Below are 23360 nucleotides of genomic sequence, written 5' to 3' on the forward strand. Positions count from 1 at the left end.
CTTGGGATATGGCCAAAATCAAATGAACTTGGCTTACCTGGCAGACCTTTGTCTAATGGAGAGGCAGATGTAAGTCAGTGAGTTACAGGCTATGAAACATGCTCTGAAAGATTATGGACTGCAAACAGGACTCATGGGGTGACCAGGCTTCCAGGACTGAGAGGAATTAAGGGAACAGCTCCCTCTATGCTTCCAGAGGCCTTGAACTGCTTCCGTGTAAGTTCCCTGGAGTGTCAAAGCAGGATGCTCATACCCTCTGGTCCCAGACCTTTTCTTTTTTGTGTGTGTGGGTCAGGGAGCTTGAACTCTGCCTGGGCTCTGTCCCTTAAGCTTTTCAGCTCAAGGCTACTGCCCTACCCTTGAGCCCTACTTAAGATTAATTGGAGATAAGAGTCTCGGGTCCTTTTGTGCCAGGGTTGGCTTTGAACCTCAATCCTCAGATCTTAGCCTCCTGAGTAGCTAGGATTATAGGCGTGAGCTACCACCGCCGGCTCCCAGCTTTTTTTTTTTTTTTTTTTAAGTTTTGTGTGTGTATTGTATTGGGAATTAAATGGTACAAAGTATCTGTTTCACTTGTAAAAATAATTTCCGGATGTTTACAGTTGCTAATTGTTATATTTGTAATCTGGACAAAAAGGCTTTGAACCTTGATCCTCAGATATCAGCTTCCTGAGTACCTAGGATTACAGGCATGAGCCACCACATCGACCTTTGTAAGCAGGAGACACTGCTGGTGCCTCTTTCCTTGGAGAGCTCCAAGAAGGTCAGCCCCCCACGGGGCCGGGAGTTTGGCCTAGTGGTTAAAGTGCTTGCCTCGCATGCATGAAGACCCAGGTTCAATTCCTCGGTACCACATACATAGAAAAAAGTCAGAAGTGGTGCTGAGGCTCAAGTGGTAGAGCCCTAGCCTTGAGAAAGTCCAAGGACAGTGCTCAGGCCCTGAGCTCAAGCCCAGGACTGGCAAAAAAAAAAAAAAAAAAAGAAGGTCAGCCCCCAACTTGGACTTAGTTGAGACTTGGAATGCCTCAAGTAGTGAACAAGCTATCTTAGTTGTATTTCTGAAGCCAGCTCCGCACTTGGGGATTCTTCCTTTCCAGTCTAAGCTCACACAATTCCAAAGGCCTGGGTTAGGACAGGCCCTGGCTTGACTAGTGCTGAGCAAGTCTGTTCTAGTCATTCTGGAAACTACCTTTTCCTAGGACAGCCTCATTTCCCCAGCCATCATACTCTGGGCCCTCCCAGAGTGTTATGTTTCACAGGCAGAACAAACATGACCTCCCACCCTGGGAGCCTGTTGAGAAACTCAGGAAATGAATTGCAATACTGTCTGATCTGACTGGAGGCAGACACCAGGCTTTTTGACTCCCTCCCGGGCTGTCACCACCTGCTGGCTAGATTCACACTTCTTAAACCCTAGTTTCCTAAAGGTGAGTAACTATGTGTTGTGATACTGTGATTTATAATGGGAAATGCATATATATTCTTATTTGTGTTTCCAGTTCCTCCTGGCCAGAGCTCTAAAACTTTGTAAATTCCTGAGCAATGGAAGGACAAAAGTGGGCTGAGTTATTTGTAACAGGCCCCTTTAGACCACACCTTAGTTCATACAGGGATGGGCAATGACTTCTGGGATCTGCCTAAGGAGGAGAGCTGGTTGCTAGGAAACCAATCAGAGATTTGAAGGAGAGGAAAAAGGACCTGAAGGTTGTGCTGATCATTTACATAATAAATAATACCAATTACATAATGAAGGCCACATGCAAACTCAGCAGAGCATTTGAAGAGCACCCTATTTACTGAAGGTGTGGAGGGAAAGGTGTGTACCCTGGGAGTTCAGTTTTAGCTCCCTTCCCACATACATGCCTTCCTCCTTGTGTTTCTTAATCTGCTGTTCAACTGTATCCTTTGTAATACATCAGTAGTTAAGTAAGCTGTTGTCCTCAGTTCTATGAGCCACTTTAACAAGCAGTCAAACACAAGAAGGGGATTAGATGAACCTCTGGTTTGTAGCCACATCATACGGAAGATGTGGGTGTCTAAGGGTGGGTAAATCATGTGGAACTGAGCCCTAACTTGTGTGGCTTTTTTTTTTTTTTTTTGCCAACTCTATAGCTACTGTAGCTAGCATGGTAACTGAATTCTAGCCACCCTTCTTTTTACATCTGGGGTGTTCTGGGATGAGTGGGCAATGAAAAAGGAGCTGGTCTTTTCCTTATATGCCTGTTATAGAATCAATATGACATGTTTCAGATTCCTCTTTTGTGGTGAACCTCACTATTTGAGTGAACATCGAGCGTGGGAATAAAACAGTCTTACCAGCCTTTGTTCTCCCCTGTAAGAAGATGGCTATGCCTACAGCCTAGGACCGGTGCCAGTGTCCCTCACTCCCCCAACTCTCCCAGAAGATACATTAAAGTCTTTTCTAGTGCTTTCAAAAGGACCTAGAGTCATTACAAATGTAATTAGTTGAGATCATTTTGGATGAGACCTAACTCTATAAGACCTTGGCATAAAATATGCACATAGGGAGAAGGGGAAGAGGAGGCAAGGCCAGGTGAGGCTTTCACCTACAAAGAAGCACCACAGATTGCCAGCAAACACCAGAAGCTAAGGGACAGGCTCTCTATCCACCAAAGCAAGAAGGCAGTGGAGTCCTCCCAGATGGTTCTAGGCTGTCTGATACACATTTTGTTGTCATTGTTGTTTCTACCTTTGGCTGTTTGAGCCACAAACACTTGAATGTCTTGCTGTTTTCCCACAATATACATTTCCACAGTTTCTTTTTCTTTTTTCTTTCTTTTTTTCCCTCTCTCTCTCTTTTTTTTTTTCTTTTTTGCCAATCCTGGGACATGAACTCAGGGCTTGAGCACTATCCTTGGACTTCCTCAAGCTAGAGTTCTACCACTTGAGCCACAGTACCACTTCCGGCTTTCTCTATGGATGTGGTACTGAGGAATTGAACCCAGGTCTTTGTGCATGCTAGGCAAGCACTATACCACTAAGCCAAATTTCTGGCCCCACTTTCACAATTTCTTCTCTCTTTTAAAAATTATTAAATATTTTATTGTTATTATGAAGGTGATATACAGAGTGGTTACAGTTATATGAATCAGGTAAAGAGTACATTTCTTTTTGGACAATGTCACCTTTTCCCTTGCTATGTCCCAGTTTTTCCCTTTTCTCCTCCACCAGACTTCTTCCATCCCCTGTACTTTTTTTTTTTTTTTTTTTTTTGTGGATCATGGAGCTTGAACTATTCTTGGGCACTGTCCTTGAGCTCTTCAGAAGCTCAATGCTACTGCCCTACCCCTGGGCCTGGGCATTGTCCTTGAGCTCTTCAGTTCAAGGCTACTACCCTACCCTTGAGTCAAACCCCACTTCCTGTTTTCTAGAGGTTAATTGGATAAGAGTCTCAGGTCCTTTTGTGCCCAGGCTGGCTTTGAATCTTGATCCTCAGATAGATCTCAGGCTTTTGAGTAGCTAGGATTACAGGCATGAGCCACCTCGCATGCCTGGCCCCTGTACTTTTTCTTGTTCACTGGAGAGAACAAGATCATAAGTGCACACACTGTCTCTCTCTCTCCCTCTCCTTCTCCCTCTCAGGTTTATATATATATATATATTTTTTTTTTTTCAAACAGCACCATACCAGAGTTCATGCCAAATTAAAACTCAGCTTCCTGGTCAGAGCATGCAGGTGGGACCCATCCTCACACGCACTTGCGCTCACCACAATTAGCTCAAATCATTCTTTCATCACCCTGGCATGGGCACTGATGCAACCTCCACTGCTGAGATGTGGCAATTAGAATACAGAGCTATGAGCTCACCCAGCTGGGAAGGAGAAGAGGCTGTCTACTATCCACACTGAAGGGGAAAATAGGGTCTCAAAGTACAAATCTGAAAGAACTAGACTTGGTTATATGTAACAGAAAATCCCCAGTCATAATGGCTGCAGCAAGAGAACAGGGAAAGAGGTTAACATAGCTTCTTCCAGGGCCCACTTGACTTTCTGCTGTACGCTGTTTCCTCCAGCCATCTCTGCAGTGACCTGAATCTGGAGGCATCATCACTGTTCTGTGGTCTCAAACCTTGAAATCTTTGTCTGTTAATTCTCCTGGGTGTTCTGTGTAAAGTTGGCGTGCATGTGGCAGAGCATTGACAGCTATTAATGTAGGCATGGTGAGGACTCCAGTTCAGGACAGAGTTCTGGCAAAGGTCCCGGGGCACTCCCCAACATGTCTTCAAACTGGAGAATGACTCTTTGGAGAGAGGGAAAAGGAGAGAGAGAGAGAAAGAATAGAGACAGAGAAAGGTGAAGAGGTAGGTGGCGATAAGAAAAAAAAGAAAGCTACACTCTCAGGGGAAAGCTAATAAGGGCCTGTCTGATCAGAGTGGACTATGTGTTAAATATTAATTTAGCTTCTTTTGTATAAGAGGGCAAGATTTGCCAGCAGGGAGAGGCAGGTAGATTCCGATTATATAAGGGAAGTAGCCAGGAGCCCTATGCTTTAGACTGTCAGCCATTCACTAGTGTCACTTTAACTCCCTCCAGGATGCCTTGTCTCCTTCCGGCCTTTCAGAGAGTCCGTGCAGGGCTTGTCTTCTTAACACTTTGGGGCACGATTTTAGGTGGCAAGGTTCTGGTAGTCCCTCAGGATGGAAGCCACTGGCTTAGTATGAATGATATAGTGGAGCATCTCAGTGTCAGAGGGCATGACATCATGGTACTGGTACCTGAAGTGAATTTGTTGTTGAAAGAATCCCAATACTACACGAGAAAAATCTATCCAGTGCCGTATGATAAAGAGGAGCTGAAGAATCGCTTCCGTCTCTTTGGGAACCACCACTTTGACAATCGATCACTCCTGACCGCCGCCCAGACAGAGTACAGAAACAACATGTTTGTTATTGACATGTTCTTCTTCAACTGTCAGAGCCTCCTGAAGGACTCAGCCACCTTAAAGTTCCTCCGAGAGACGAAGTTCGATGCTCTGTTCACAGACCCGGCCTTGCCTTGTGGTGTGATCCTGGCAGAGTACCTGGGCCTGCCCTCTGTGTACCTCTTCAGGGGCTTCCCCTGTTCCCTGGAGCATGCATTTAGCCAGAGCCCAAACCCTGTGTCCTACATTCCCAGGTGTTACACGACATTCTCAGACCACATGACTTTTCCTCAGCGAGTGGTCAACTTCATTGCCAATTTCCTGGAGAGCTATCTGTTTCATTGTCTGTACTCTAAGTACGAAGTCCTGGCAGCAGAGCTCCTCAAGAGAGATGTGCACTTACCTGCCTTGTATCAGGATGCACTGTGGCTTTTAAGATATGACTTTGTGCTTGAGTATCCAAGGCCAGTCATGCCCAACATGGTCTTCATTGGAGGGGTCAACTGTGAGAAGAGTGGAGAGCTGATTCAGGTGGGTGGATTTACTAGTTTTAATTGCCCTGCTTCTTCAAGAGCAGGTGTAGTTGGCACAGGCTGTTCCTCTCTCTCATTTGGCTCTTCCAGCCATCTCTAACCTGGGATAATAAAATACATTGAAGGGGATGCCAGGAAAAGTATTCCTGAGTCTGAGGAGGTACCCAGGAATTTGAATGGACAGAGGAAGGGCTTGTGCTTAGCAATAGGAAATTTACTTGGCTGGGTGGTTTGAGGACAGTCACAGGACTCCTGAATGATCTTTGGAAATGTTCTAGTCCAAGAAGTGCAACTTTGAGCAAGAGGATCCGTCCAGGTCAAAAGTCACTTTTCATGTTTGTCCCATGTTCCCTGTGCTCTAAACCTGAGGGTCAGCAAACAGAGGCCAGGGGGCCACATTTCCCAGATGTGACTAAGTATCCAGGAGCTCTTTGGTTTGGAGGCTATACAGAATTTACTATCAGTCAGCCAGTTTTTATATTTTAAAGGGACTTAGCCACAACAACAAAGGACAAGTGGTGGGAATGAGTTTGGCCTGTGACGTGTTTCTTTATGTCTTCCTGATGTAGGACCCAGATTTGGAAAATAATGATCTGTGGGGTGATTTTTATTTTGCGTTTCAAATTCTTATTCCTTTGAAAGATTTGTCATTTCTTTTTTTTTTTTTTTTTTTTTTTTTTACCTGTGCTGGGCTTGAGCTCAGGGCCTGAGCACCGTCCTTGGACTTTTCTCAAGGCTAGAGCTCTATCACTTGAGCTTCAGCACCACTTCCAGCTTTTTTCTATGTATGTGGTACCAAGGAATCGAACCTGGGTCTTCGTGCATGCTAGGCAAGCACGCTACCACTAGGCCAAACTCCCAGCCCCTTATTTCTTTCATGCCAAATTTTTCTCTTTTGTGTGTGTGTACAAGTTTATTTTTTAAGTTGTATACAATAATTATACAAGGGGTTAATGTGCAAGTCTTAATGTAGACCAAGGTATTCGTTTCTCCTGGGTTAATTTGCAGTCAGGAATGTTTGTATTGTGTTTTAGGTATGAATTGAGCTTTTCTTTTCTTTTTCCTCTCTTTTTTTTTTTTTGGCCAGTCATGGGGCTTGAACTCTGAGCCTGGGCACTATCCCTGAGCTCTTCAGCTCAAGGCTACCATTTTACCATGTGAGCCATATCGCCAGTTCCTGAATTGAGCTTTTCTTACTATGCAAAATTGTATTCCAAGGGGGCATATTATACATACTGCATGTCCAAATGTGTGTGCCAGCTATACCCCCCACCAAGTGTCATCTTACCCATGTGTCAGCTCTAGGTGTGGTCCTGTGAGTATAGTACTATCCTTGTGAGCCCAGCTTTAATGAACATTTCTTTAATTTGCATTTTCTCAATGACTAATGATATTCAGCATATTACAGGTTTTTTTTCTTTATGTTTGTTTCTTTTTTGTTTTTTGTCAGTTGAGGGATTTGAACTCTGGGCCTGGGCTCTGTCTGTGAGTTATTCAGCTCAAGGCTAGCACTCTACCCCTTGAGCCACAATACCACTCCCAGTTTCCTGGTGATTAATTGGATGTAAGAGTGTCACGGACTTCGGTGCCCAGGCTGGCTTTGAACTTTGATCTTCAGATCTCAGCCTCCTGAGTAGCTAGGACTGTAGGTGTGAGCCGCTGGCACCTGGCTTATTTTGCTGAACTTTGACTTTTGCTTTCTAAGGAATTACACTATTTCTTTTCCAGAATTTTCTTTGTTAATGCGCTTTTCATCTGAAGGCCTCCAACAGTCCGGTACTATGAGTATTGTGATTGGATGACTTGAGACCAGGGCTGGAGAGCTAGAGGGTACTTAGCATGTATGAGACCCTGGGCTCAATCCTCAACAGCCCCCTTCCCATCCTCTGGCAACAGCTGCACATTCTGTAGTCTTACCTCAATCAATGACTTATGAAAGAAGAGATGATCCAGGCTTGGCATATACATGTGAAGTCTTTACTCAGGAGGCTGAGGCAGGAGGGTTATGATTTCCAGATCTGCCTGGGCTACATAGGAAAACCCCATCTTAAAAGAGAGCAAGAAGAGGAAGAGCGAGAAAGGAAAAGCCATGAGGGGTGAAACGAGAGAAGAGAGAGGAGCTATACTGAGGATTATTAAAAAAAAGCCTTGATTTATGGCTCCAAAAACACACCCATTCTACTTGGCAAACCCAAAATGCCAAGTCATTCTTAACAGGCACTTTTAAAGTCATTGCCCAACACAGAACAAAGTTTATAACACCACACTTTCAGTGTCTCCTGTGTATTTAATAACTGTTGTTCTTGGAAGATAGTAGATGTGAACAGTGCTGTTGGCTGCAGGTTTCCTGTGGTGAGCCCTCCTCTAGTGCAGCAAAGTGCTAGCTGAGCTTGTGTGTCCATAAAGTTAACAAAAGCATTAAGAAGGCTTGGGGGCTGGGAGTTTGGCCTACTGGTAGAGTGCTTGCCTAGCATGCATGAAGACCCGGGGTTGATTCCTCGGTACCACATACATAGAAAAAAGCCAGAAGTGGTGCTGAGGCTCGAGTGGTAGAGCTCTAGCCTTGAGAAAGTCCAAGGACAGTGCTCAGGCCCTGAGCTCAAGCCCAGAACTGGCAAAAAAAAAAAAAAAAAGAAGAAGAAGAAGAAGAAGACTTGGTAATGCTAGAAGAGACTAAATGATTTAAATTTTAAAAAATATTTTTATGTAGTTTAAAAGAACATCTGTCTTTACTGGGATATAATTCATACATGGTTGAATTCGCTCATTTAAATTTTTTCAGTCGCCCCTTACCTATAACGGATCATTCTTCCTATGTCCCTACCCCAGTCTTAGACAACCCTTAGAATCCTTTCTATCCCCAGTCTTGTACATCCTGGACATTTTGAATAAACTGAGTTTTATAATATATAAAATTTGGGGCTGGGAGTTTGGCCTAGTGGTAGAGTGCTTGCCTAGCATGCACGAAGACCCGGGTTCGATTCCTCTGTCCCACATACATAGAAAAAAGCCAGAAGTGGTGCTGAGGCTCGAGTGGTAGAGCTCTAGCCTTGAGAAAGTCCAAGGACAGTGCTCAGGCCCTGAGCTCAAGCCCAGGACTGGCAAAAAAAAAAACAAACCCACAAAATATATAAAATTGATGTCTACATTTTTAGCATATTTTATTTTATAGTTTATCTGTGTAGTGGCATGTATTACTATTTAATTTTTTTAGGCTGATCCTGGGAATCACACGTATGGGCTATGCAGAAGGCATCTTTGGGAACTGTTCCTGTAGTAACCCTGGGAAGTTTAGGCTATTGCATAAAAGCAGCCATGTGTAGTTCTGCATCAGCTCCATTTGGCCCTTAGTTGCAGTAGTTGCTCAGAGCAAATGATTACTGAAATCTCAAAGGGCTGGGTATATAGTCCCTGAGGGTGCCCAGGCTGGCACCTTGCTGGTAGGTTTAAGGAAACATGGCAAGATTTATTTTCCTTTGCTTTGCTCTTCTCTTTCTTTCTTTTTTCCTTCCTTCCTTCCTTCCTTCATTTTTTCTCTCTTTCCTTTCTTCCTTCTTTCCTTCCCTCCCCTCCCTTCCTCCCTCCTTCCTTTCTTTTTTCCTACATGCCTATGTCCACAGCTCCTCAGGAGGTAGAGGCAGCAGATGGTGAGGGGGAGCACTAGCAAGGCCTGATCTCAAAAACAAAAATGAAACCAACAAACCCCACTATAAGGGACAGGGACAGAGCTTAAGTGGTAGAATGCCTGCCCTGGGCTCAATACCAAGTCATATACACTTGCACGCATGCACACACACACGTACAAAAGAAAAATTAGATACAGAGTTTGGCCTAGTGGTAGAGTGCTTGCCTAGCATACACCAAGATCCGGGTTCAATTCCTCAGTACCACATACATAGAAAAAAGCCAGAAGTGGTGCTGAGGCTCAAGTGGTAGAGCTCTAGACTTGAGAAAGTCCAAGGACAGTGCTCAGGCACTGCGCTCAAGCCCTGGACTAGCAAAAAAGAAAGAAAAGAAAAGAAAAAAGAAAAATTAGATACAAGTCTTTTTCTGTTAGTGTATCTTAGAATATACAGGTAATTGAATGGTAGAATTTTTTGCCTTTTAAATCTCAGGAAACACATTTTATTCATTTGGAAACATGTTTTATTCCTTTAGAAGTTCATTGGTGTTTTCAGCACATTCTGTTAAAATAAAAATATAGAGGTATTATTTATGTGCAATGAAGCTCCTAAAGTGGAAATTTTAAATTTTCATACAGCCCAACTTAATGAAATTTAAAGCTTTTTTTTCCTTTTGGTGTCCCGAGAGAACTTAAAAGGTTTAAAGATTTGGTCCCATGTGTTCTTAGACAAGTCTAATGTGTGATAACAGGTGAGTGGACTGATTTAGATCAGGGGGCATTGTAAGCCCATTCACACACTGACTTGTATCTACCTGAGGGGTACAGAGTGGACTCAGACATTTATTGGGATTAGGGGAATGTTTCAAAAATGGCTGAGAATCATTCTCCAGAGCCCAGGGTCCTCACAACTCTCAGGGCACCATCCTCCTCCCCTGACCCCTAGCTATAACCCTTGAAGCTCTGCTACTCTGTCCTACTCTTTCTGCTACCTCTGAGCCTCGAACACCCCCTGGTGGACAATTACATCTACTGCCCTTCATGTGGGTCCATCCAGGAGGCTAAGGTCTGAGAATTGTGGCGTGAAGCCAGTCTGGACAGGAGAGTCTGTGAGATTCTTATCTCCAGTGAACTTCAAAAATTCAAGTGGAGCTGTTCCTCAGGTGGTACAGTATTGGCCTTGAGCACAAACTATCAGGGACACAACTAGGCCCTGAATTCAAGCCCTAGGACACTCACATTCACTCTTGTCTTTCTGTCTCTGTCTCCCTCTGTCTCTGTTTCTCTCTGTCTCTGTCTCTTTCTCTCTGTCACACACACACATACACACACACACACACACACACATTGGGGAGACTTTTACAACTATTGCTAAGGGGTAGTACTGGTCAGACAGGAGCAATGACTCTTATTAGACAGTAGAAGTTGTTCTAGGCATACTTTGAGATTCTTTTTTCATAATAAAAGCTTCAGTGAGATGATTTTAGGTTTGGAATCAGAACTATAGCCTAATTGGGGATACTGTTAAGCACGTTATGGCATTCACTTTTTGCTTTATATATCTTCATGATTGTAGTCAGGACTGACATGTCTGATTGAGAACAGCAGATGCCATGACTATGACCTAGTCTATAAGTAAATGTTTCTTCTGACTCAGCCTATGACACCTGTGAGAGGAAGGGCTGTGGCCTCACAGAACCTTGCAGTGACATAGCTACAGTGTCATTCTGGTATACACAGCAGGGCTGCGCTCCCTTTGATGACTTGTGGATATCTCTTGCAGTCCCATGTATATAGGAGATAACTGAGTATGGGCAGGGGTAGGATTCCATGTGCAGAAGCTTGCTGCCTCTTCCACTGGATGTGGTGTTTGACAGCTTCCCTTGTGACAGCAGCTGCTACATCAGCAACCACAGATCCCAGTTCTGATTTGTCAGCTGTTCCACCCACTCTCTTGCTTTTATAGCCATACCATATGAATTAAAGACCCTCAGCCTAGACTCAAGTCTTTTTGCATAGGTCTTAGTAGAAGGGAACAAAAGATAGGATTTGTCTTGTGAGTAGAAGGGCAGAAAAATATGTAGTTATGTGGCTGTAACTGAAGGAAAATTCATTTTAAAAAATAAGTAGATGGGGCCGGGAATTTGGCCTAGTGGTAGAGTGCTTGCCTAGCATGCACGAAGACCCAGGTTCAATTCTTTGGTACCACATACTTAGAAAAAGCTGGAAGTGGTACTGAGGCTCAAGTGGTAGAGCTCTAGCCTTGAGAAAAATCCAAGGACAGTGCTCAGGCCCTGAGCTTAAGCCCAGGACTGGAAAAAAAAAGAAAAAAAATAAGTAGAGAGGTTGCTGTTGAAGAATAAATAAGAGAATCGGGATCCTGGACTCCTGGGCTCTAAAAATAATCTCAAAGACTCCCCACAGAGAATATCCTTCCCAACCACACGTCTGCCCAGTGACTTCCTCCTGAAGATTCCCCCAATGGCTGGATGAAATAGGCAGAATGACACATAAATGATGAGATAGAAGGCTAGACAACAACAGGGAGCCTGGCTAATGTAATTCCAGGGCAATAAAATTAAGAGTAGTAGCAATCTACTCAGTATGTTTGAGGGAAACTCCCTGGGAGCAGGAAAAGCATTCTGGATTTGTGAGCTGTATCCATGGATAAAGATTTGCCTCATAAGGGTCTCCTGTAGGACTTCTTCATCTTAAAATCTGAACATAAGGCCTCAAATCCTCATGTGGACTTGATGGAGTGAAGTCCAAACACAGACCTCAGGAAGCATCGAAACAGCCAACATGAATATGCACCCTGGTGCCACACAGACTGGGGTCCTCAGCATAGTGGAGAATCTGGCTCCCTCTGGTCCTGAAGTGAGCAGCCCATGGGAGAAGGATGCTTTCTGAGCCCACTGTGTGTCACTGCTTAGGCTTCTGCTTAGGCTGGTTGTGTCCATGTGTGCTTTCGACTTTGGTGACTTCCATGAGGTGAATAAGGAATTCTTAGCAGACCTGTCAGTTGTGAGGGTCACTTCTCGACTTTGCAATCCTCCAGCTACTCTCATATTTCATAGCAGGAGTAGAGCCCTGAAACATCCTGGGTTTGATTCGTATCTCCCACTGTAGCAGATGAACCTGAGATCCATGAACCACTGTTTTGTGGAAGTTGGTGTAGGGGCATTCTGTGTTTTATAATGTACAGATTGCTAGGTATAATGGGAGAGAAGAATTTAAAGTCTCCTAATAGAGTTGTGCATTCGTAAGACTTTCCATTGAGAAAATCAAGTTAAAAGAGGAAAGGCTCATTTTGGCTCCAGGGTTCAGAGGTTTCAGTATTTGATTGGCTCTGTTGCTCTTTGACCTGTGATAGTACTGAAACATCGTGGCAGATCTGGCATGGAAGAGGCAGGAGCTGCTCACCTCATGGCAGCCAGGAAACAGACACAGGGAGAAGAGCATGTCATGGACAAGATGGATCCTTCAAAGGTCCACATCTAGTTATCTGCTTCTTCCAACTATCTCGTATCTGCTAAGGTATTGTCCTCAGGATTCCAACACATTCATGAATTGTTCAAGTAGAGTTGAAGTTATCAGCTCATGAACTGGTTTGAGAGATCCTTTAAATCTAACCAAAGGCCAGAAACATCTACAAGGGAGGTTATACTAGGGACAGAAGCATCTACCACTTCTCATAGCTCAGTGGTACCTTGTTAGAATGCAGCAAACAAAGGGAAGACAAAAAGCAATTGGTGCTGACAGCCATGTTTGTGGGGTTGAATGACAGCTGAGAAGTGAACTAAGTTGTGTCTCAAGGGGAGCTGGAATTATATTGAGATTTTGCCATTGTTTTTGCATTACACATGCAGCTAACTGAATAGTGTTTATAAATTTAAGCCTTCCTTGATATGGTTTTGGTAGATCATGGGGTTAAACTCTGGGCCTGGGTGCTCTTTAGTGCCCAGAGCCTGAGCTCTTTAGCTCAAGGCTCTACCACTTGAACCATAGCACCACTTCCAGTTTTCCAGTGGTTAATTGGAGATAAGAGTCCCATGGACTTCTGTGCCCTGGCTGGCTTTGAATCATGATCCTCAGGTCTCAGCCTCCTGAGTAGCTAGGATTATAGTTCTGAGCCACAAGCACTCAGCTGGAAATGGATTTTGTCATTAATTAACCTCCCTATATTATTTGGGGCCAGCGATGCTATTTTTACACTACTACTTTTGTTATTCGGCTTATCTCCACACTAGGAAGTATCCTAATTCCCTTACTCTGAAAGTTCACTTAGAAGTTCCATAAAGGAAAAATAGTCCTATATCATTCTTGAATGGTGGATTTCCTTTGAGCCAAGGAAATTCTTCAAATTAAATACCTGATAGTAGTTTAAAAGGCAGTTTTCCCCTTTATAGCCTCACCATTCCACGACATATCAAACCTCATTGTGGCATTTGCTCTTAGCTATTAAAAGTAGGCTGAGCTGCTACAGACCCCTGCCAGGCTCTTTGCTTACCATTGAACTCTTTGTTACCATCTTTAAACCTGTTGTGTAGAGACAAACACTCGGTTCTATCCTGTCTGGATTGGCCATTTCCACTACAAACTACCATGGAAGGGGGCCTGTCCTACTCATCCCCTTACTCCTGACATCCCTTACTGCTTCGGAGCCCAGCTCTCCACAGCAAGCCACTCTGAAAATCATCATTGGTGGGTGTTCCCTGGCCTGTAAGGAAACAAGAACATCTTTTCACAGTCCTGGTAGTAGGCCCTTTTCAGATTCTTCACATTAACTTACCACAGCAGGAAGCATCCACCAAGATCCTTCTGTGATTCCTTGGATATGGTTTCACCAGATGCTGAACTGGGGAGTGCTGAACTCCTGTTGCTGCTGTACATGTATCCTGTCATGCAGATCAACAGTTAAAGGTGCCCAAGGGCCTCCTACACGTTCCCGCACAGCCCTAGTGTGTGGTGGTGTGCTCACTTGTGCATCTGGAGCGTGTTTTGGTAACCCTTTTCTTCATGTCTTTCACAATGCGCAGAGATGGCTATGAAAGCAAGGGACGCCTTGTGATAGACTCCCCCAAGGCAGCGAGGCCTGCCTCAAAAGGTCTTCACTGGCACATCAGCTTGGTCAACAGAGGGAACTTCTCGGCTCTGGGAATGACCCTTTACCCATTCAGCATTTCAAGTGAAACATGGCATTTGTCTTTTTGCATTTTCAGTATCTGCTGTAAATATAGAACCACATTAGGGCTGAATAAAATTCTACATGCTTGGGGCCGGGAGTTTGGCCTAGTGGTTAAAGTGCTTGCCTAACATGCATGAAGACCCGGGTTCGATTCCTCGGTACCACATATATAGAAAAAAGCTGGAAGTGGTGCTGAGGCTCAAGTGGTAGAGCTCTAGCCTTGAGAAAGTCCAAGGACAGTGCTCAGGCCCTGAGCTCAAGCCCAGAACTGGCCAAAAAAAACCCCAAAAATTCTACATGCTGCTATATATGCTATGGTACTGTTAAGTTTAAATTAAGTTAGGCCAATGAAAAGAGAATGCCACACAATATTCAAACAGGAAGGAAAAAGTTTATTATTCTGAACTGCGCCCTGCCATGCATGGTGGAGATGCATAGCTGAAGGGGCATGTAACTGCTTGGCCCCAACTTCTGGGGAAGGAGCCACGGTGTGGCCAGGTTAGGGGAGCTGTGGCCACTCTGGATGCAGATATGACCTAAGAGCCTAGGACCCTCCCACAGACCCATGGCGGGGGGGGGGGGGTAACTGGAGGTGATCTCTGGGAAGGGGGAGGCCTCCATACTGCCTTCTTGTGATGGACCTTATAGCTGCCCAGCCATGTGACACCGCAGCAGTAACCTCAGTATTTTACTCTCAGTCCTAAGAGAGTACACTATGGGCAGTACTACTTTCAGCCCAGTAGAATGTATTCCAGAATCCTCTCCTGGAGAGAAGAAATGGGTATGAAAGAAAGCCACCAAAGTTGTAGTAGTTTGCTACAGCAACCATAAGAAACCAGTAAAACATGCTCTTCTATGTCGATTACTTCAAAAATAGCCTAGGCTCACCTAAACAGTCATCAGTGGTTTCTGGATCATCAGCATTTCTATACAACTAATGACCTCTTCATGTTAAACCTGAACTATCAATGTATTCATATTTTCATCACTATGAGTTAAAAACCTGAGAGCATAGTGATTCATAGCATGCTGTCTCTCTAGCTCATTTTGAAGCAACATGGGAATAAAGCAAGATTCAAGGTACTGTGGTGAATGTTACTTGCTATAAGCAGTTAAATCATTGCTTTTAATTTGAGCTAGACAATAACGTAGGGATATTTAGAACTGTTTTCAAGAAAAACAAGTTAAAATCTAATTGGAATGCTCTCAAAAATTACAACATACAGACTTTGCTGTGTACTGTTTGTAAACTCTTTGTATAGTTGTTCTGAAGTAGTTTTCACTTGCAGTCTCAAAACAGAAAGCCTGCCTTCTGCTCGGTCTCCCTCTTCCAGCCTGCCAGCATCATCCCTTGTATGGGGTTGGGAGGTCATAAAATCATTTATAGTTTCTCAGGGCCTTGTCCATGCCAGGAAAGCACTCTACAACTTGACATATGCTCCTAGCAATTTCGCTTTTATTTTTATTTTAGGATAAGGATTTCTGCTACCTTTGCTTGCTGGCTTGCAACACTAGGCCCTCTTTCCATACTTCTGTAATATCTTGGATTGTAAGAGTGAGCCACCGTACCTTTAATTTTTAAAAATTATGAAAATTTTTGAAAATATTTGAGAATTTTCAAAAAAGACTCCAGTCTGGTGAGAATTCTTGCCCTTTCACACAATGTGTTATCATTGATTTTCTCATTTAGTGTAAGTTTATTCTCTTCACATTGTTTCCTTTAAATTTCTGCTTTGCTCCGTGTGTGTGTGTGTGTGTGTGTGTGTGTGTGTGTGTGAGTGTGTGTGTAGCTGGGTGTTACTATAGCTTGGCTGGCCTGTCAGGAAGCTAAAATATAGACCAGTTTTCCCTTGAATTCTGTATCTTTTCTAGCTATGAATATACCTGCCTAATGATTTGTTTCTTAATTTGAATAGCCCTTTCTAGAAAGTATATGTAGATTAATTGTAGCTTGTTCAAATCCTTGGTTCCTGGATCTTCGTTCATTTAGAAGAGCCTGTGATGCACTTAGGTGAACCCGGACAGTCTATCTCAAAGCCCTTAACACTGTTGTCAAAGTCCATTGGTCATGTCACGTGACACATTCACAGGCTCCAGGGGTTAGAACTCTTCTGTGAGTTTGTGTGAGCCCACAAACAGTAAACCTGAAGGTAGTCCCAGAACTCAATCAAAACAAGGAGGTTTTTCTATTAAGCATTTAATAGTTGGGCTGATTCCTAATTTACGCGACACTTCTTCAAGATCTGGGTTTGACAGTTTATTTTTTTATCTTTCTAAACTCTTCTGATTGTGCTCTGAATTCTGGGAAGAATAGCAGCTCAGTGATTGCCTATTTTTATCTTTTCCTTTAAGACTTTTCATTGTTATTATAAAGGTGATATACAGAAGTCAGCATTTCTTTGGAGGCAGTGTCACCCCTTCCCTATTTTCTCCAGGTATTTCCTTCCCATTCCTACCCATAAATTTTTTAGTTCATTTTCAGCATCATGCCCAGTGAGTACCATTGCTGTATTTGTTCACCCTTTTTCCCTCCATTGTTGTGCTTCCCCTTATACTCCCAATGTTCATTTTGATAAATATTATTTTGTATGATCAGATGCACACAGGCATTTTGCTTTTCTTTTTCTCTCCTAAGAGTGTCTTTGGTATCTAGAGACTTGTATAATTTGTTACATCCCAGTATTTTAGATCTGCCTTTCACATATGAGAGAAAACATGTGCCATATGTTTCTCTGAGCTTGGCTTATCTGACTTAACATGATATGTTTTAAGTCCTTCCATTTCCCTGTGATTGCCTATTTTTAACACTGAACTTGTTTTCTGTACTATGAATTTGGTCTTTTGTTTTCAATATGCACTTGTGAAAAAAAATAATGATAACCTTGCCGGACATGGTGGCTCACACCTGTAATCCTAGCTACTCAGGAGGCTGAGATCTGAGGATCAAGGTTCAAAGTGAGCCAGGCACTAAAGAACGTAAAGAAAGCTTTGAGCTGAAATGCTAAGGGACAGCACCCAGGCCTAGAGTTCAAGCCCCATGACCTCCTTTCCCCACCACACACACACACACACACAAATCTTTTCTGCTTCCCTTGAATTTGTTGTTTCACCATCATTTCCCCCCAAAAAATTCATAAATCCTAAAGGAAAAAATTTTTGAGTTACATAAAATGTTGAGATTACAAAAGAAATAATCTCCATGACTTTATGTGATTATTCTAATTTCCTAAGAGGAAACAAGTAATGAGGTGAGATCCATCTGAAATCCTGACTTGTATGTGTAAAAAAGGGAGAGTGTGGGCTTGTGTTTGTGTCCTACTTCCCAGAGTCCTTTCATACCTAACTAGTAGTGACTGAGGTAATACAAGAGGGTTGGAAGAGGGCCAAGAGAATAGGGAATTAAGGTACTTTGCATTTATTGGGAAATAATGAAATATAAATTCAGACATTTCTGGGAATGTCTCAGATGTGTGTCCTAGGGATTACAGGTACTTGTCTGTACTTGAGAGTGAGAGATGGGAACATTGTGGGTCAAGGCAACAAGTCAACAAAACACTTTATAAAAATACTCTGGGTAGCAGGGCACAGTGGCTCACACTTGTCATCCTAGCTACTCAAGAGGCTGAGATCTGAGGATCAAGGTTCAAAGCCAGCCCTGGCAAAAAAGGACCTGAAACTCTTAATTCCAATTAAACTCTAGAAAATGGAGCTTCGCTCAAAGGTAGAGTGGTAGCCTTGAACTGATAGAGCTCCGGGGCAATATCCGGGCCCAGGGGTAAGACACTAGCCTTGAGCTGAAGAGCTCAGGGACACTGTCCAGGCCAAGTTAAAGCCCCCAGATTCCCCCCACCACACACAAAAACCACTTTGGGTATGGTACTTCATACCTATAATCCCATATACTTAGGAGGTGATAGGAGGAAGATCTTGGCCCAGGACTGACATGGGCCAAGCATGAGACTACAACTGGAAAAGAAACTAAAAAAAGAAAACCTGGAGGTGTGGTTCTTCTTGGAAGGGCCAACAAAGTCACGTGAACAATTTCCCCAGATGAGGACCTGGTTTCTTAACTAATTTGTGGACAGAAGATTAGAATTAGGGGGAAGAAGATAAACTGATCCTTTAGTGGCTCTTCATTAAATAAAAATTGAACCAGACATTTATACTTTTTCCCAAAGCAAACTATCCATCTATAATAGTACTAATCCAGGGCATACTAAAATTCATTGAGTGTGGTCTCAACTGTCAACTCTAGGTAGAATTGCTATAATCCCAGGACCTCTGAGTGACCTTGGTAATCCAATTCCAGGTTCTTTTCCTGCCTGGAAACTTCTGCAGATTTTGTGTGTGTGTGCGTGTGTGTGTGTATGTATGTGCATGTATGTGCATGTATGTGCACGCCTGTTCTGTGATTTTAACTCAAGGCCCAGGCACTGTCCCTGAGCTCTTGTGCTCAGAGCTAGCATTCAACCACCTGATCTACAGCTCCACCTTTAGCTTTTTTGGTATATTTTGGTAGATAAGAGCCTCAGATTTTTCCTGTGGCTTTGAACCACAATTGTCAGATCTCAGCCTCCCCAGTAGCTAGGATTATAGACATAAGTCATCAGCACCTAGCCATATTTTTTTTGTCTTTGTTGTTGAGACAGGATCTCACTATGTAGCCCAGCCTATCCTGGAATTCTTTCTTTCTTCCTTCCTTTCTTTTTTTTTTTTTTTTTGCCAGTTCTAGGGCTTGAACACTGTTCTTTGTCTTTTTCTCAACGTTAGCGCTCTGCCACTTGAGCCACAGCACCACTCCTGGCTTTTCTATATATGTGGTACCAAGGAATCAAACCTGGGTCTTCATGCATGCCAGGCAAGCACTCTACCACTAGGTCAAACTCCTGGCCTATATCCTGAAATTCTTAATCCTGCTTCGATTTCTGGATGCTACAATTACAGGTTTGTTCCATTATGCCCAGGTGCTATGAGCTCTGTAACTCACAGGGCATGTCACAAACAAGTTGGCTGGAGTCCATCTGCTGTACTAGTAGAAATCCTGGGAGCACAAAGAAAAGCTTCTCTAGGTATCCTGTGCCCTTTGCTGCATTTTCAATCCCAGAGTGCCGTGGCAGAGGATCACAGTGAGCAGCAGCAGCAGCAGACGTTGCCCTCTTTGGCCAGCTTTAACTTGGGGTGGGGATGGGAAGTGCTGAAGTGCTGTTGTCAAGTGCTTCCACTGTGTGTCAGGGAGGCAAGACCCTCGTAACCCCTTAGAGCTCTTTCATACCTTTGGGTCAGGACTCACTGTGGGATGTCACTCGCTGCCAACAACCCTATTACCAGTCTTACTCTTAGTGCAGGTTCTTCTCTTCTTCATGTTTCCAACTCACTGGCACTTCTAGTGATGAAAATCAAAAGTAGACAAGAAAGCTTACTCTAGAGAATATTTAGACCCAGTGAAACACAGATTATCTGCTGGCTGCTCTGAAAGTAGGCTGAACAGACTGCTTGTGACAAAGGTATCTGCACCAATCAAGGCAGTTCACTCATGCCAGTAAAGTACCAGTCAGGGCAGACCCTTGTACAAATGAAAGACTATGTTTGTACCAGCAATTTTCTGCAGGGCACGCACACTTTATCTAACCTAAGTGTAAATCACTGCAAGGTCATCTATAGTTTGTTGAAGCTTCTGATAGAGAAAAGTTGAAGCAGGCTGTTTACTGCAGCCAGAACTTGCAGGAGCTAGAGTCACACTTTGGATTCAAAGTGCCAGTGCTGGCACATGATGGAACAATCTGGCTTCATGATTGGCAGTCCCCTCACTAAAGTAAGCCTTAGAGATGGATGTAACAGTTGTCAATGAAAGGGTTATATCTTCTCCAGCTCTCTAAGCCCCAGCACAGTATTAGGGAAAAATATCTTTCAGAAATGCTTATAAGAAAGCACATCATAATATTGCCAGTGCTGTAACAATATTTAAGAGTGCCATGTCAGTGTTTAACTCCTGTCCTGTTCCAATGTAACTACAAATGCCTTCCTTCCTACCTGGAATAAGACAAAATGTTGCTGAATATTGTCCCACAGATGCCCACAGCAGACAAGACTTAAAGAAAAAACATCTTGAATCTGGGCAGTAGAGCCCCACAACCAGGAACTTGATGCCTCTCTGAAGAGATATGGTAGTAGCAAGTTCCTTGGTTAAAAGCAGCAGTTTCAGTCAAAGCTACCTGCTATATCTCTGTCTTGCTTGTATGGCCATAAGAATTAACAGCTTCCATCTGAACTCAGGTCATTTGGCATGGATCTCAGTAAAAAGAAAATGATCAAATTGGTACTACCAGTAGAAGGATAAAACACTTAGGCTTAGAAAAATACTTATTTTTTTTCTGAGACAGCAGGAGCATCCAGAAAAGCTAGCAGAGAAGTAGTTGTTGGAGCCAGGCATGGGTGGCTCACTCCTGTAATCCTAGCTACTCAGGAGACTGAGATCTGAGGATTACGGTTCAAAGCCTGGTCGGGCACTAAAGTCCATGAGATTCATCTCCAATTAACCACTAAAAAAAAATGGAAGTGATGCTGTGGCTCAAGGGGTAGAGCAATAGCCTTGAGCTGAAGAGCTAAGGGGCAGCACTCAGGCCCAGAATTCAAGCCCTATACTGACAAAAAAAAAAAAGCGGTTGTTGGGAAAGAAAAGAGAACGAGATTTCTGGATTTCTAGGTTATGAAAAAGAGTTAAAGCCAAAGGCTTCCTATGCAATGATGGCTGGCTGGATACACATAGAAAGAATTCTGCAAAACACATCTTTCCAGCCTTAGAATCTGTTATCCCTGTGAATCTCTAATAGGGTGAATTCTTACCAGAGAACATCAATGTAGATGAATGGCTTACAGAAGGATATAAAGTGAAGACCAGTGACATCCTGGTCTATCCAGTGTAACCCCAGGGCAAATAGGGCAAGAACAGGGCAGTAATCTGCTGAACATAGAAGAAATTTTCTGGAAAATCAGTAGTGGCCTGAGCTTGTGAACTGTGTTTCTCCATAGAGTCTCCCCTTATCAGGAAAATGCAGAGTGAACTAGAATGTTCCTGAGAGTAAGCAACAGGTCAGATGAGTTTTTCAGAGAAGAAGCAGTAAGATAAGGCTTTGCTTGGATAGAAAAGAAGGTAGGGCAGTTATGAAAGCCAGGGATAGATTTATTCTGTAATAATTAACCTAACCATGGCACTATGCCACCCTATGACAGTTGACAGGTGGCAGCATTAATAAAGCCAAAGAAGTAAACCAATAGACATCAGAACTTGGGTGGAAAGCATTAGGCTTTAGTCTATAGGCTTTTGAGGAAATGGTCATGGGACTACATGTAGCCCGTCGAGGGCTCAAAGGACTGCTGTGCTTGCTGTGTGTCCTGCCCTGGGCTGAAGGTGGAAAGGTGCTGGTGTTTCCGATGGAGGGGAGCCACTGGCTGAGCATGCGGGATGTAGTGAAGGAGCTGCACAATCGAGGCCATCATGCCCTGGTCGTGGCCCCAGACATGAACATACACATCAGAGAAGAGGACTTCTTCACCACAAAAACATACCATTTTCCACTAGCCAAAGAAGAATATGATCGCAAAATGCATGACTACAGTGAAATGGTCTTTAAAAATGAACATTATCTGAAAACCTTTTTAAACTACACCACGCAGTTAAAAACTCTAACGAAGCTCTACATGAAGTCTTGTGAGAACCTGATTCACGACGTGACTCTAATGAGTCATCTGAAGTCCAGTTCCTTCGATGTGCTTTTAACAGACCCTATTTATCCCTGTGGAGCAGTGCTGGCAAAGTACCTGAATATTCCGACTGTGTTTTTTCTACGGTCCCTGTTCTGTGATATGGACTCTGAGGCTACACAGTGCCCAAACCCTTCATCATATATTCCCAGGTTCCTGACAAGGCATTCAGACCACATGACCTTCTTGCAGAGGGTCAAGAATTTTCTCTACCCTTTTCCTATGATGTATATTTGTGATTTTTCTTTTTCTCCGTATGCACGCCTTGCCTCTGAGCTCTTGCAGAGAGAGGTGTCCTTGGTGGATGTTTTCAGTCATGCGTCTGTGTGGCTGTTCAGAGGGGACTTTGTGTTGGACTACCCCAGACCCATCATGCCCAACATGGTCTTCATCGGGGGCATCAACTGTGTTGTCAGGAAGCCACTCTCTCAGGTCTGTATCCAATCAGTGTTCCACATAGAAATCTTAAAAAAAAAAAAAAGAATTCTGTTCATCATTCCAAATCAATGTCTTTCCTTCTAGTCATCTTTGTTGACAAATTCTGAACTTGTATACATTCATTTACTTCACCACTGAGAGCTATGCAAGGCAGAGGGAGAGCATCTCCTAACAGGATGGGTGGTGGATCAATCGCAGGAATTCTACCACACATAGCAGTGTCTTCATGGTGATGAGCTTAACAGAGTTGAATTGGGTCTGACCTATCAGGGGAATATTGCCTGCAGATATTTGCAGTACAAGTTTATGGACCTAACATATACTATCATTGACAGGGGCTCACTTTAATCATGCTATTTGGGAAAGGATAGGGATGTGCTCACAGGAGGTCTAAATAATCACTGGAATTTGAGGTAGTCTTACATGCAATTTATTGTATAGCATGTGGTAATACAGTAGCAGAGCTCAACAGTCATGTCGTTAGTGACTACAGAATGATGCTGAATGTGTTTCTTGGTGTGTGTGTGTGTGTGTGTGTGTGTGTGTGTGTGTGTGTACACTATGTGTGTATACACAATGTGTTTGTGCTGGTCCTGAGACTTGAACTGTGGGCCTGAATGCTGTCCCTAGACCTTTGCTAGCACTCTGTTACTTGAGCTACAACTCCATTTCCAGCTTTTTTTTTTGGTAATTCATTGGTGATTCTGAGTCTTAGAGACTTTCTTGCCCCATTCAGCTTCAAACTGTGATCCCTAGATTTCAGCCTCCAGAGTAGCTAGAATTACAGGAGTTAGCCACCAGCATCTGGCACAAACTGTATGCTTGCTTGCTTGCTTGCTTTCTCTTTCTTTCTTTCTTTCCTTTCTTTTTTTTGTGTGTGTCATGGGGCTTGATCTTGGCCTGGGCGCTGTCCTTGAGCCCATTAGCTCAAGGCT

The 23360-nt window shown here is 43.5% G+C and overlaps 1 protein-coding gene across 2 annotated transcripts in view; it reads left to right on the plus strand.

The window, feature by feature from the left end:
• Positions 1-1322: 1322 nt before the first annotated feature.
• Positions 1323-23360, plus strand: part of LOC150048950 (UDP-glucuronosyltransferase 1A6-like) — a 37582-nt gene continuing 15544 nt past the window's right edge. Inside the window, exons 1-2 of one of the 2 annotated variants that reach the window (XM_090355077.1) lie at positions 1323-1427; positions 4556-5414. In XM_090355077.1, coding sequence (XP_090211203.1) covers positions 4557-5414 — 858 coding nt within the window. In that variant the 5' untranslated portion in view covers positions 1323-1427; position 4556. Of the gene's footprint in view, positions 1428-4555; positions 5415-21495; positions 22420-23360 lie in introns of those variants that run through there. The other variant, XM_090355076.1, reaches the window with a different exon arrangement.

This window comes from Megascapheus bottae, chromosome 21 (assembly GCF_031878675.1).
Source record: "Megascapheus bottae isolate mThoBot1 chromosome 21, mThoBot2.hap1, whole genome shotgun sequence".
NCBI lineage: Eukaryota > Metazoa > Chordata > Mammalia > Rodentia > Geomyidae > Megascapheus > Megascapheus bottae.